This window comes from Tyto alba, unplaced genomic scaffold (genome assembly GCF_018691265.1).
Source record: "Tyto alba isolate M040663 unplaced genomic scaffold, T.alba_DEE_v4.0 Super-Scaffold_45, whole genome shotgun sequence".
NCBI lineage: Eukaryota > Metazoa > Chordata > Aves > Strigiformes > Tytonidae > Tyto > Tyto alba.
The window spans coordinates 5,778,840-5,795,026 of NW_024881321.1; the positions used below are offsets into that span (position 1 = coordinate 5,778,840).

The window sequence follows — 16,187 nt, forward strand, 5'->3', positions numbered from 1 at the left end:
ATTGCTCTAATAATTTGTTAGTGATTTGTTGTTGAGCTTTATTTGTGAACAAATCACGGGACAGTCAATGCAGGCCACAAAAATTTTCCAGCAAAGCATTCACAATAAAAAAGAATTTGTGCAAGCTAACTGCAAAAGTCAAAGGAAAACAGACATGTTCCTAGAGAAAAAGCTCTAAGGTAACATTAGCTTTTCATCTCAACTAGGGGAGGCAGGCGGGAGAACAAAGCACATGGTGAAGTATCTTCATTGACATGTATTTTTTTTTTTTCCCCTGGTAAAGGACAGTACTCTACAGCACAGACAGTATGAAACTGCTAATAGCAACATCCTTCAAAGCCTGCTGAAAAGAACAAGTAATCACTGCAGATGGCCTTGGGAGCACGTCTGCTGAAATTAGAGCAAAAAGTGAAACTGAGCCTTTTTTTTCAGTACAGAAAAAGGCAAACATGAATGAATCTACGAATCTTTCAGAATGCCTGGGCCAACAATTATTTCTAAGGATCAGTAACCAGCATTTCTCTACATACTTTGCTGTAAAACAATCAAATAATCTGCAGAAAAGTTTAAAATAAAAAGGAGTTTGTTTCTCTATTTCTTAAAAATCCCACAAAATAAAATCCCCTTTGATGATATTCAAGTGTTTGTAACTAGAGGAAGAACTGAAACACCCATGAGAGGAAGAAACAGAGTAAGAAATACTCCTCTCAAAAACAGTGTTACACCTTAATTGGAACGCTATGACCATCATCTTCTCTGACTTCTTTTTAAATGGGGGTTGCTCCTTTGTTTTACGGATGGAAACCACACAAAACAAGGAGTGGGACGATCCCTTGGTTTTGAATAAGAAAATGCCTCAAACAGTAATATTAATAGTGGATCAAGCCAAAGATCCAGTTAGCCTAGCATCTTGTCCACAGCTGATGCCTCAGGAAATTATATGAAGGGTGAAAGCACAAGATCAAGTTCTCCCCACATGCAAGGACAGAGAGCTCAGGTGTTTCGCAAATAAAGATGCTGTCTTTAATGGTATTTAACAGCGTGCATGGAGTCCATAAAACTGCCCCAAACAGTTTTGAATTATACAGTTTCTTATTGCTTATAACTTCTTGTAACAGGTACTTATGCAGCTTCATCAGTTATGTAATAAACTGTCACCTTTTGTTCATCTTTGAACAACATGCTTCCTAGTTTCATTCACTGCTCTCCCCTCTGACTCTTCAGTTTAAAAAGGACATTGAAGAGCTGTCCCCATTACTATCTCAGGTTCCCTCATGATTATGATCTGCACCCTAAAAACCAAAACCACTGAACATTAGGTCTCTAAGATGGATTCAGGCCACCAGAAACCCAAACAAATACAATTTGAATCTCATGGTAAATTATGCATATGCACATTTAAGTTTACCTGTCTAACATTTTCGTGCTTGCTCGTTCTAGTTTCTCCAAAATCTGAGGAAGTTGCGTATCATCATCACAGGATCCTCCCCAACCAAGCACACGAGCAAGGTCATTTCCAGTACCAAGGGGTAACACTCCTAACTGACACTGAAACACAACACAGGAGCAAGTACTATTGAAAACTAGAAAGAAAAAGTACAAACAACTACAAATGCTTGTTATTTCAAGCAACAAATGTTAATTATAGAGCTGATACCTAAAGATTGTAAATCGAATTGTGCAATCCCAATGCAACTCATCCTGTTTACCAGTGAAAATTTTAATTTAACAGTAACTATTGAGTTTGGCCCATATAGGGAACTATGACAAAGCACCAAGGAAAAGTAAGAATAGAAAATTAAGTCTAGTCAGTATAGTCAAGGAAAGTAAGTATGCACACTTGCCTGTTTGTGCAAGCTGAGCTTATCAATTTCTGACAAAACCCAACCCACGCTTCCATCACCACCACACACAAGAATCCTGAAGTTGTCAAACTTCTGAAATAACCGCAAACTGCAAAGAAAACATAGCCTGTTAGAGCCAGTTATGTCCATTAGCAAGAGAGCAGTTAAATTCATTAGCAACTGTTACAAGAAAATATGGTGCTCGGCACCTTTGTGATCCTGGCACCTTTATTGTTCTGGGGTATGTGGATACAACAATCTACTTAATAAACCTATCTACACCCCATCTATTGCTGTATATTCCACTTATACTGACATTTCTGATAAATAACATGCCAAGTTTTACTTTAAAAAATTCCCTTGATATTGTTTTCAGGATTTTATTAATATTATTAATATTTTTTTTTAAATTTCTAAGCTATGAAATTGCAACTGCTCTATGCCTCCCACTTCAGCCAGAAGCACAAGGCACCACTGGGGATTTTTCACGGGAAGAGGTTAAGACACAACAACAGCTCCACAATACGGATGGGCTTTGGCCAACCCATGACTAACTACACGCAAGGACCGTTGGAGGCAGTTATTACACCGAAGGTGATCACAAAAACATAAAACAAGTAATACAAGTATTTCATATTAGATCCTTAAAGCTGTAGCCTGCTTTCACTTCCTACGGCTCTTCCTCCTGTTCTCTGACTTTTAACAACTCAAGGATACAACACTTGGGCAGTACAGAAAAGGAGGACAAGAGAGACAGAACAAGCAGAAAGGTGAGACAGAGGAAAGGGGAATGAGATGTGAAGAAACAGCCAAGAGGTAAAAACAAGAGGGATTGAAACTTAAAAAAAAAAAAAAAAAAAAAAATTGAAAGTGTGAACTCTTAAAATAATAAAAATAAATGTTTATTGTTAATGCATGTTATTTTTCAGAATATGTATAATCTCAGAACTATTTCTAAAAAGCAACATATTAAGATCGCAAATTTTTGAAGCATTTATATTTTTGAAGCATTTATATTTTTTCTAAAGAAAATAATGTCACTTATATATGATAGGCAGATACCTATTCAGAACAAAAGATGTAGGTATTTAAAGAAAAAGATGTTGATACCAGAACAACTTCGCCTGCCCTGAGAAAAGGGAGAAATCCCTTAGAAATACACTGCCTTGAGGAATGCAACTCTGCTTTTTAGATCAACTAGAATAAAAAAATAAAAACAACACATCAGCATGACCTGATAGAATAACTGCTACGGACCTCTCTTTGGAAACTGTTTGGGAAAAATATTTAAAAGCAACCAACTTCACCTATGATTACTATGCAAGACAAAAGTGAGCCTCCTGGACCGTGCTGCTGTTAGGTACAACTATATGAAGCAAGAGAACTTGCAAAGAGGCAGACATAATTTTCAGACTGTCCTCTCTCAAAAACTGTCTCTCCAATGAAAATGAACTTCTCTGTGTCATTATAATTGTACGTGCAAAATGTTAGCCAAAAGGGATTATAAGGGTTATAATGAAAGGAATATTACAACTTAAAGAGTTAATATAACATGTCCATAACACAGTACTAATTATAAAAATCCATAGCTGTATTCCATTATATTTGTATTATCTCCACTGTTTGAACTGAATTTTTTTAATGCATTTGTTTTTGTCTACATTTTTGCTATGCAAGCATAATTCTGCATCTTTAAAAGTACAAAAATTAGTGTTTCTAGTTGCTGTAACTGATATTAATAGGCCATTTAATCACAATTCTGCACCTGAGTGGAATTAAGTTAGGCAACAGAAAAATGTGTATGAATTTAATGATTATGAATGTGCAAAGATGCTTGGGTTGTGGCCACCGCTATGCAAATTTCATCTCTATCTCTCCAACAATCAACCCTTAGTTTTTTTAGAATGCCTGATGGTTTTAATTGTGTTCTTGCTCCAAATTTTATGAGATGCTCATTTTCTTGACTATTTTCATACGTTGCCTAAACCATATTTTGAATGTGGTTTTCAGATGACAAAAGTTTTAGTGTACTCATCCATCACCCACTGCAGATTCCCCCACTGACTTTCTGTTCAGAATTCAAAAAGACACAGAGTACATTTAGGCAATAGGTTTCTTCCATAGCTATTCACAACAAAGTCACAGGAATATCTGAATTACGCAAATGAAATGAAAGAAAAGCACCCAGGCAATTGTGCATAAAGGCTCTGATTCAGGAAAGCATCTAAACATTTACAATGGTTCTGAACCTTACCAGTTAACCGAAATCAAAGCTAGCCAAACAGCCACAAAACACTTGGGCTGATAAGTTTTGGTTTTGAATTTTCAAGTGAGTTTTTCTAAAAAGAAAGTATTATCCTACAAAACCTTCACCCACCAGAATTCATTCTGAAATTCTGTCATCTCTTAGATTTTAATTAGGAAGTCACAGTAGATATTGGTGATAGAGTTACAGCAACAAGGGGAAAACACAACACTATACTTTGGACTAAATTCCCTTGTGGAAAGGATTGCTCAAGATTTCCAAGGTCATTACCCTAAGTGAGGTCCTCCATTCATTAAATCGAACACCTGAGCTGGATTTAACGACTGTTTGAATCGACGAAGAAACTTTACTCCCTGATTGTCTCCACTCTTTGAGTTAACAAAAACTAAAAGAGGACTGGCACAGGATGGCGGGCATGTGGCTTTCCAGAAACCTGTGAACATAGTTAGAAAGAATGAAATAAATAAGGCTTTCTAATATGAACAACACAAAAAGAAATCATGGGAAAGAGGAAGAAAGGGATGAAGGACAAAAGGAGTACATTTTATCATGCATAATGTAAATGTTAAACTGAATATTAGCCCTGCAAGGAAAACATAATTGCTCAAGATTTACCAGTTCATTTTTTCCTTTCTGGTATTATCAGTGCCTAGATTTAGTAAAATCCTGAAGACAATAGCTTTATTGTTTTTCCATAATGAAAAAGTTTATTAACCTTTTAGAATAATTCTCAAATCTTATCTTCATAGATTATCACATAATTAAATATATATTTCAGTTACAAATGTTTGGTTTTTAATCTAATTTTTCTTTAACCTTACTGGATTTTACTGGCTCATCCACATCTTTATGAGCTTTCTAAGAGTACTCACAGATTTTAGAAGTTACTGTACTCAGGTGCTCACAGATGAGACTTTACATGAGAACTTTTTTCTGAGGCTGAAGTTATACTATCAGAATCACTGAACAACAGACCTTCATTTGTCATCCAAAGCTTATTAAAGCCAGTGCAGGCCTTAACTAATTACAGCAGGCTTTCTATAAGGCCCTTAGGAAGTAGTACTTATAGGCACTGTTGTCACTAACATGACCAGTCCATGGAAGCAGTGGTTTCCCCGCAACACTTCAAAATCAGACATCACAGGTATAGGTTTTGATATTTGTTTCAGGCAATATTAAAATGACTATGCTTTTTTTTCAATTACCATAAACATTACTAAAGATACAAATAAAAAATTGGCATTAAAGTATGCTAATTTAATTCTACATTATCATAATGTATAATTTTAAATAAGGTTTGATTAATTTATTTAAATGTGAAGAAAAATAATTACACATATGGAACAATCTTCCTAACATGAATAATAAATAGCAGCATGACACACTGGTCTAACACACCACATAGCAAGTAAATAGAGTGGATATATACAGCATAAACAATCACTTTTACTAACTTCATAGAATAAAATTCATTAAATTGTGTATAAATTGTTGATCTACATTTGCCATCAACACAAACTATAAAATTCAAGCAGTTAGATTTCACGATACTCCTTATTAAATCCACTCCCTGCCTTTAAGTGCAGTGTCCCACTGCTCACACATCTCTATCCTGAGGCATCAAAGAGCATCTCTGAGTTTTGAACATTTGCTAAGTTTTTATCTGTGTGTTGCAGAATTCTTACACAGCTTATATTTAAAAGAAATTTAAAGAAGCTATGGAAGCAATTCCTCTCTTTAGCCTGGTAAAGTAGTTGTTGGATCTGAGACGTTCAACTAGCTTACACCTGTGTAAAGTATCAAAAATTTGAGAACTCTGAGTGATGCATGCTAGGCAGGCATCAGCCCACTTAATCTGAAGACTCTAATAATTCACTTTTAAAGTTTCCAAGGTTCATAAATAAAACGGGAGAAAATTTCTAGTGGGGGAACTTTCAGAAACGTTTTTTAAATCATGTCGGTTAAATAATCCTCTTAAAAGCTACACGGAAAATCACACTTTTCTCTAAATTTGAACACTGCATTCATCTGCTCAGCAGAAGGATTTTAACCTTGTTTAGTTACACAGATCTCACTAGGCACTGCAACTCCAGAGCTACCACTGAACACACTACAACACTACGTACCATCAGAGTCTATACTGTTTAGTGCTGTTGGCGGTATGATCGATACCTTACATTGTCCAAGCGGACATTTACGAGGATACAGATCTTTACAGGCAGTGTGAACCTACAAAAGAAACAAAAAATTATTTCCCTACAGTGGAATTTCGGGGTGAAAGTATAACTGATACAGTATTGATGTAACAAAAATGGACTAATACATAACATTTAGGTGTAGAGGGAAGAGGAGCAATACTGGGAAAAAAACCCAAACATACGAGTGTTCAACCACGAAGGCTTGTTACTCATTCCACAAAACCTAAGTTTGGAATGCTTCATCTTCAGCTGCCCCTACAGCAGATATGAATAGTCCTTTCAAGGGAATGGCTTACCTCCATCCATGAGCAAGGGAGGACCAAGCTCCCAGCAGCCAGCACACTGTGCACATGCAAAGCAACAGCTCTGTACATGCCTGGTCCACCTGGCTGTTCCAGAAGACGTACCTCCCCGAAAGCCAGCACACCTACCAAGCCACACCAACCCGCCAAAGGTGGGTCCCATAAGCTATGCGTGGTAGGGGTCTCTTCCACAGTTACTGGAAAGACAGGCATTTGCAGAGGGTGCTGCACTTCATCTAAATTTCAAATCACCTCTGAAGATGCCAATATTTCCCACTGCCTACACACAGAGCCTTGGACATCTGTATGTCAAAACCTTCAACAATAAAAAAACTGCTGACCTTCCACTTCTATATTCTAGCATGTGAAACCCATCTTTTTAGACAAGTTAAAAAAATTACAAGAAAACTGTATTTTGGGGAAACAGCAATAGCATGTTATAGAATTTCCATCGGCAACCTACAATGTCCTGAAGAAGAGAACTTCAAGATTTTGCAGTAGTAAAAAACCTACTACGTTAATATTAATATAAGTATTACTAATTCTATTAAAATATTACTACAGCAATATCTATAATAAAAGAGACAATAAAGTAACATATGATTATCAGGCACACGGAACAGGCATCTGAACCTTCAGTTATCAGTTAGGAGAAGGCAGAGAAAAAGCACTGGATGACAACACCTGTTAAAAAGAAGCTGCATCTGTGGGTGTACTAAAAATTAACCGAAGCAAGTAGGACAGTCATGAGAAATTATGAACATTAGAGAGACCTGAGTTTGCACAAGCTGCCTGCTCCAACTTAATACAAAAGCACGGTTATGAAATGACAAAATAAACGTAATGGCGAGCAATAAAGCTGGCAAAATCCTAGATGGCTGGATGTGGTTCACTGCACCTACCATAGCTTTACACCAAAGGCACTTCCAATCTTGCAGGCGTAAAACACTGCCACAAGTCTTGTCACAGACTGCACATTTGGCACTGACGGGCAGATTACCCTCTAACCACTGGTGAGGCATAGCTATCTGTGAAGAAGTAGTTATAAAAGTTAAATAGTCAGAAATATAAATTAGAGGGGTTTGTCTCTCAAATATAGGTGGATTTAACTTATTTCCCACAGCTCTACCTGTTCAAAGAAGCAGGTATGGCTGACCAGGATAAGTGACACTGATGCTCCCAAGGCAACAGCTATGAATGTGGATTATGGTGGCATTCACACGCTAGGCAGAAAATGTGGCAGCTGAAGAAGGGAGACACATCTCATTCAACTATTCATGGTACTGTGTCAGCAACTAACTACAAAACAACAGGGCAGGTAAATCTACAGACTCCATAATACAAATAAGTACCCGTTCACTTAACGGTGACTACGTGACACAAGGCAATTAAAATAACTAAAATTCAGAATAATAGGCAGAACAGCAGAATACCTCCGTGGCTTTACGTACCCCCTCACCATGACTGGTAAGTCCCAGCTCTGTGAAGCAGTCCCTAAAGGCAGTCCAAAGCTTTACTCAGTGCACCCTTTGTGCCATTAATACCACAGGCAACTCAGGACATTCATAGGTGTGCAACTTAGTACCAACCTTCCAGAAAGAAGTTTCACGCCAGTGGCACATACATAGTTATGTCTGCAAAAATAACCTATCTATCACAAAAAACCTCTGAAAAGCTTTTGTAATTTCTCTTGATAATTTTAAAATTCCTGCTTTCATCAGTAAAACCCCACACACGTGTCAGTGAATTTCAGACAGGCCTCCTGAGGAACAACTATTGGTAAGGAGGATACAAAACACATTGCCAAAACAGCATGGTAACAGTATAAAATACCACCTTTGCTTAAGAGCAGTAGGAGTTTCTGGGAGCAACTCTCCAGCTTCAGAGCTTCTCTGCATGTGTCCTTTAAAATCTTTTAACACGGCTGCAGTCTAGTGCCCACAGATACTAAACTTGTATTGTAAGATAGGAATATAACTTTTATTCTCAATACCATGTTAATCTTTGAAAAGTGTTCAGGAATATAGTCACCTACCATTAACTTCAATGGGTCATATGGCAAATTTTCTATGCTTAGCCTTTTTTCCCCCCCCTCATAAAGAAGAAATAACTTTGGAAAATACTGTAAATATGAATAGTACTTACACCATCTTCATCTTCAATGATGTCTTTTCCAATTGAAGCTAATGTAGTCCATTTGCAGTTATTTGTTGCTCGGACAGCACATCTTTTATGTGCTTTGAACTTACACACTGGAAGGCACACATAAACATGTATACGATGTTATTTGCTGTATTTCAGTGATGCGTATCTTTCAAAAAATTAAACACAGATATTCCATAAAACAGCCAAGTACATGTCACGTAGTGTTGCACACATGACACAACACAACTAAAAGAAAATTCAGTTCATAATCACTCCATTTATCTCTTTAAACTGGCTTTAACCACTTGGCTGTAGCCCATGTTAAGCGTGTCCTCAAATCCACATGGTCCCCATTTTTTCAGGTGCAATGCAAGGTACAAAAATATCTTTAACTGTGTTTTTGCCTTTTCTATTCCTCCAGTGACACAACTCAGATACTGGGCTTAAATTTGCAAGAGGTGATAGGAGAGTGTTCCACAGAAGTCTTTTGCTTCAGTAGCTCAGTTTCTTTGCTTAAAGGATCTCTTTCGGGCACCATACTATGCCTGTTTTACCAAAAGCTGAGAAAGTGAAGGGTCAGGTGGTGATGTATTTATTCAGGATACTGGTAGTTACAATATTTTCCAAGAGGTTACATTAAGTGAGGAAGAGCCTGACTTCTTACCGGATTATTTATTAAAAATCTACTAATTGGAATACTCAGCACATGTGAGTAGTACAGGCAGACATTTTGGCAATCTAATAATTATTAGTATTTTGTTCAACTCAATTAGTATGACTAGTTAATGATATCCTATTAGACCAAACAGATTGATGCACCCAACTGTGGGTAAATCTGTTACTGGAAGTGCATGACATCATTCTATTTAGAGTGCATTATATAAATCATTTTGGCAAAGACCATTAAAGGTTTATGAGAACTAGCCAACAGCCCAAAAGTAGTAGTCTCTTTACAAGCAAGTATTTGACAGGAAACTATCAAAAGCTTTGGCCCATCGTTTGTCCACCATTAAAAAACATTAAGCCAAGGTACAAAAGGTCTTGTGAATCATAGATTTCTCATTTTAATTCCACTGATACACTGCCAGATCAATTAAAAAAGCGAATTGAGATTATGTAAGCAACATCTGAGTTTGATAGCAATCCCTGCTGTTCTAAGAGATGCATGAAAGTATGTGCTTAGCTCAAAGAAACAGAAAAAGGAGTCTTACTGCTTCTAAAGGAACTACCCTGGTCATTTTGAAAAGCAGCATTCATAGACCCGAAGTCTGCAAATATCCCATATTCCTCGACTAATAGGGTAGGCTCACATTTTGAAAACAGCTCAGCATCATATTGTGTGTTTGCCAACCTAAGGTGGTTCCAAGAGTCTAAAGAAGTCGGCTCTCACAGAAGCACAGAAACAAAGGCTGCATTTTCAAGTGATGGGCCTTGAGCAGTTTTGCCACTTGAATGTTTTGGAGAAGATATGACACTGAATTCAGCTTCCTACTCATAAATGATACACATGTGCCTTTGTCACACAGATCAAAATACAACAAATTAGGGATGAGGGGCAATAGGAAATTCCAAATTACAAAAGTATAACCAAGTAAGGGAATTCTCAAATCCTCTTGAACTACAATTCAGCTAGATCTCAGGACCCTGTATTCAACCTCTGCTCTCTCAACAAGGCAAGGACAAATTCAAACCCAGGATCTGAAGAGCTGCAGCAAGCCCCACCATGAACGGCAAGTGACAGCTAATGTTTGCTTTGTAGGTACAGTATATAACTTACCAAATCTCAGATCAGACTTTCTGTAGGTCACCCCCCTGCAACCTCAATATCATCAAACAACAATTCATATTACTCTGAGCATTAAACATCACCAAAAATAATGACTTTCAGACACAGATGTAACTTTCGAGCAAAATACGTAGTAGTACAGAAAAGGAAAGTATAGAAAGGAAAATCTGTAATCAAATCTCAACCTCAGTTACCACTACCTCCTAATTTCTTTTGTCTCAGATGACGCTGCATCCTATTAATGAATCAGACTGATATCTCAAATCTTTTGGAACCATGCAGACATACCGCTAGATTTCAATTGCCTTTGCTCCACTAGTAAATGTTAAAAGATGAGAAAAGGAAAAATTTAGCCAAACCAAACCTAGAATATTCGTAGAACGTTATTTTAAATTTTGATTTCCTATGTAAATGTTTCTAGCTGGAATACGAAGCAGGTATCTCAGAAAGCCAACCAAGAGAACCACTTAATTAGCAAACAGTTGTCACAGTGGTGCCAACATCTGCTGTCAGACACAGTGATTAAATCTAGAGCTATTATTATCTATAATGAAGTCAACATTACTGAATGTTATCATAGGGTCTCTTGCACTGAAAATATACACCTTTGTTATAGAATACTTCTATCTCAAAAGTCTTTAATTCTAACCACCCATCAACTAATTCAAAGACATTGGCAGGACACTCAATTTTTTTATTCCCCAAACTTACCACCCTACCACCTATTTTATGATGTTTTTCTCTTCTGTGTTCTTCAAAGAAGAATTAGCTCAGACTGCTCTTTTTCAACTTAAAAGACAAAAGCCAAAGTTTTAAAACTGATCTGAAGATCCCTGAGCTGGTATCTACTTTGTCAAAACAGAAGTATTTGCCTTCACGTAACCCAAGAAACCTGCTGTTTTGTTTTCAAGAACACTGTGACATGATGGATGGACAAGCCACAATGAAAACAGTGACTCACGTGAAAACAGCAACTTAACTTTACTCCAATTTGAAACTTATAGCTATGTTATAAAGGATAAAATTCAGCAGTTTCTTGGTAGCTTCTTACTATTTCCACCCAAATAACTCTCTAAGTTTATTTAATATTACAGAGTGCTAAAAGAATACTCATATTACTAAGTCAAGTACTATAAAGTTAAGTTACTCATGCAACTTAACTTTTTGCATTGTAGCTTTGCACTATATCTTCTACATGCAGGTGTAAAGTCTTCAGTTATATGATTATACACTTTATGAGAATAGGGCCTCATTCACTGTATGCTGTGGATGGTTCTTGGTAAGTATGCAACTGTGCTGTACTCCGGTTCATAATCATTCTCAACAGGTATCTGCCTTATTTAACAAAAACTAATGAAATATTGCTTTTTAGAGACCAGTATTATTTTCTTCCAGGCCTTTAAAAATTATCATTGTTATTATTACACTTAGTAGTACTATAATAAAGATTTTCTTTTTCAATACTGTATATCTTTGAAGTATCCATGACTTCAAAACAACTTCAACTGCTCTTTGCAGTTACAGAAAACTCAGCATTTCTGTAATACAGGTCCCAGATTACAAACAACACACAACTACTGATTTGATCAAAAATCTTATTTAAGTGATTTCCCTAGGATAACGGAGGGGCACAGTGTGATACAAAGTCGTAGAACATAGTTTTCTATTAATCCTTAATTCTTTCGCAATGAACATCCCTTCTCTTCCTGACCGGTTCATTCACTACTCGCTCTCCGGCCTGTGAAGAAAATGTGGCAAAATTCCTGGAGACAATGACTACCCAAGTAGTTTGTGTACAATACCCTGTGTAGTGAGCAGGAACAGGGGTTTGTGGGAAAAAAAGCCCCAATCATAATGAAAAAAGACGAAGTGCACAAAGTGCATTTACAGAGGCAATTTACTCACAGTATTTTCTTATTGCTTGACTTCACAATCTTAAAGTGTTCTTTCAGTATTGTTTTTTTGTGCAAATTCATCATAGCAGAAAGCATTTCATTTCAACTGTGATCTCCAGCTTAGTAGGTATATTTGATATTCAACAGTCAAGATTCAGTCATGATAATGAAAACACTACATGAAGAAATACATCTTTGAGGATAATCATAAAGGCAGTGTTCCACTGCTAATGACGTGGATAGAAGTGAGGTATTAATACAGAGTAATTGAGGCTAGAGAGCTTTGAAAGTTTTTGTAGATAATGATCTATAGTTCTTTAGGTTTCTTTGCCTAAACATCCTGTGTATCCCTGTGTTTACCCGACAAATTCTTAGACTTAAACTCCTGAGCATACAGCAAGCTAAACTCTGAATAAGAGAAAAATTTGAGGAGCATAAAGAACAAAAGCCTTATTTGATTCAGTTAGTTTGAAGTAATTTTGAAAGCAAGGCAAAAAAAAAAAAAAATTATAATTTCTCTGTCCTAGTAAAGACTGTGGATGAATGTTGCAGAGATTAGTCCTTCAAAGCTAGCTAGAGCAACACAACACACATACAACATTTGAAAAGTAGATTATCTTCTGAGAATACACAAAAGAAGGAACTGGTGGGAGGAATAGCATTGCATCTCAAAGGCGTGTATGATTAATTTTTGTTAAAATTAATTGGGTTTTGAGCAGTAGAAAGAATGAAGCTTGGTTTGATATTAATTTACATCTTCAGTTTGATATACATATTGACCCTTTGACTTCTAAAAAAATGCAAGTTCACACTATAGTCTTTTCACTATCAAAGGTATTAACATACCCTCTTTTCCTACACTGGCTTCCACAAAACTTACAGGAATATCTTCAGGGTGGCCTGCAATTAATTTGGTCAACCTTTGCTGAAGGCTACTGGGAGGGAAGGTGCCTTGAAAAAAGGAGGCACCCATCTTATCTCCAAAAGGAATGAGGCTTGTTGTGTAGTCAGGCTGAAAAAAGCAGTTGTGTAGCGCTGCTGGAGACTATCAAGTCTAAGAGAACAAAGTATTACAGGACTGATCTTCTAAAGTATCATAAACTTCAAAAAATGAGCAATGGGATATATTTTTATTTTTACCTACAGTTAACAGTCAAGAATCAGACCACAAAGAACACAAGCACTCTAAGCTACTTTCAAGATAACTTGGTGTGCCAGTAACCCAAACCACTGAGAGGAGGAAGAACTCCAATAACTCTTGAGAAGCCGCCTCTCATGCTTCTCAGTATAAGGCATAATAGAATAGCCTCAGATCAATGACCACACAAATAATTGAATTTAGTATAGGTATAAATGGATTCCCAGCGTAAAGCAGTGCTAGAGGTTTCAGATGCCAGGCATGAATATTTAAACAGTTTTTTTTAAAGATGTAATGAGAAAAAGTAGCACAGAATATGTCTGGGGAATCTTAAGACTCCATACTTCCTACATCGTCCCCTCAAATGGTGTATATTGCTAACACAGGGTAAGTCAAAAAAATAGATGGTGAAATGCATTAGGAATGCACATGGCAGAACCAAGTAAATATGAATTCAGTCACAGAAGAATTTCAGAGAAATAAGTAGTATCAAACCAAACTACACTTCTTAGATGAAGAAATAAAGGATGGTTAACACAGGTTTTTACAGTTCTACAGAATCAGAGTATTCCAGTAAGAGTCAACTGTCAAATGACTTAGACGTATAATTAAAGTTCTCCTTTTATTCTAAAAAATACTTTGAAAAAAGATAAAGAAAATAGATATACAATAGTAGCTTACAGGAAGTAAACTTATTAATAGATAAAAGAATATCATGCTATCTACATATAAACCAGTTCAGGTCATACACATTTACGGAACTGTAGACCAGTGAAAGCAAATCCAATCTACCTTCATGAGCCATTTGTAAAAACTGCTGAAAGATCAACTGGCATTAGAAATGTGGATAAATATAGTATTAGTTTGTAATAAACTATGCAGAAGGGTGACAAAGTCCAAATCTCAAAATTAAGGAAACTTTCTTAATGTAACGTTAGCACCAACACCTTGAAAATTAAAATTATACTTAGTAACAAGATAAGACACTGAAAAAAACAGAAAATAATGAACTATAACCATTAACATCCATAATCTTACAAGAACAATTCTTGCTAAACAGCCTTTTAAAATAGCTATACTAATTAACTTATGAAAGGATTAATTCTTTATGAAAGGAAATGAGTCTTTCATTTCTTTTGCCTGAGCAAATATAACTATTTGTACACAGAATCCATACAACTGCATTTTGGTTATGCTCATGATACTTCTATCTGCCAATATCAGACACTGAAAATACCATCATTGCCTTAAAAATGTCCACACTGCTTATACGCAATGGAAAACATACATCAGAGAAGCTGGAAGTAACTGTGCTACTTTTATTTTCTATGAAACATGTTCATCTTGTTCCCTGGCAACTGCACTATTAGCTACATTAAAAGCATGGACAATTCAGGACAGTGGGTTAACATTTCCTTTGTAAGATTTCTTTAATACACATTATTATGCTCAGACCTGAAGTATTGTAACAGCATCAATAACAGAAATGCATTTGCAGTTGGGTAACATGTATCCAAAAAATCAAGTTTTGGATGGTGGAACTGTAACTCTTGTTTGGACAGTTAACTACTTCAGTAATTCAATATCTCTATATTTCATATGTATCATAAGGTCACATGGATGCTTTATTTTCTGCTGGATTCTAACACAAGTAAATTTGTTACCACATTTTCACAGAACTTGCAGCAGAAAATAAATAAGCTGTTTCAGGTTTATCATAAATATTTGTTTGCAAGATACCATTTCTCTAGATAAGCTTACTACTGATATCTTAGCCACTTAGTCCTTTTCCTTTGGGCCGGATTTCATCTGTTGAACCATCAAAACACAAAGGCATCCACAGGAATACCCCCTCATTGAATGAGAGAATTTTTAAAGCAATAAATCTGTCCTTATCTGTCCTGCCTGTGCTGCAGGATCAGGCAGCAGCAACAGAACAAACAAGATCAGGAGGGGAAGAGGTCATAACGCCGAACAAAGTGTTAAGAATTTTTATAAATTTCAGGCAGAAACTACCATTATGTTTTTTTCCTCCGAGGAATACTGAGTCTGCAAACCAGTAAGACTATTTTGTTTCACATTTTTGACAGGCAAATCAAATAAGCCCTATATTTTCTTGCAAACCATCCACCCAGCACATTCCAAACCGGTCACTGCAGCAGAAGGAACCGGTTTATTGCTATGAGTTAGAAAAAAGCACCTGGAACTTGAAGAAGGTAAGCCAGATCATTAGCAGTCCCTCTGCCCAAAAGAAAGTCACTCTTTACTCATTATTTTCAGAATCTTTACTCGTCTTAAACTTTCAGCCATCTGTCTACATACGCAGGATTATAAACAGGGGGAAGAAAGTGTTTATTTTACCTTCACAAGACAGGCCGTGAGAAGTGACTCCAGAGAGGCTCTCTCTACACACGTTACAGAAGGTAGGTCGGGCATGGGAGCAGGCGTACCAGTTATGCATCCCTGAGAAATGTTCCACATTAAACTGTGCGGTCTAGTAAAGGAGAAGTTAAGACAAATTTGCAAGTACAGAACACAGCTACGGTGACTGAAATTCCCTACGGTTCCATATTACAAGGGATGGCAATGCAGTGTTTACCAAAAGTATTTTCC

General features: G+C 36.6%; 1 protein-coding gene across 2 annotated transcripts in view; it reads right to left on the minus strand.

Annotated features, from left to right (window-relative positions):
- DGKH (diacylglycerol kinase eta) overlaps positions 1-16,187 on the minus strand; it is a 167,225-nt gene that overhangs the window by 41,508 nt on the left and 109,530 nt on the right. Inside the window, exons 6-12 of one of the 2 annotated variants that reach the window (XM_042806159.1) lie at positions 15,936-16,068; positions 8,756-8,862; positions 7,513-7,638; positions 6,237-6,339; positions 4,381-4,543; positions 1,845-1,953; positions 1,409-1,548 (exon numbers count right to left, since the gene is read on the minus strand). In XM_042806159.1, the coding sequence (XP_042662093.1) occupies positions 1,409-1,548; positions 1,845-1,953; positions 4,381-4,543; positions 6,237-6,339; positions 7,513-7,638; positions 8,756-8,862; positions 15,936-16,068 (881 nt within the window). Of the gene's footprint in view, positions 1-1,408; positions 1,549-1,844; positions 1,954-4,380; positions 4,544-6,236; positions 6,340-7,512; positions 7,639-8,755; positions 8,863-15,935; positions 16,069-16,187 lie in introns of those variants that run through there. The other variant, XM_042806160.1, reaches the window with a different exon arrangement.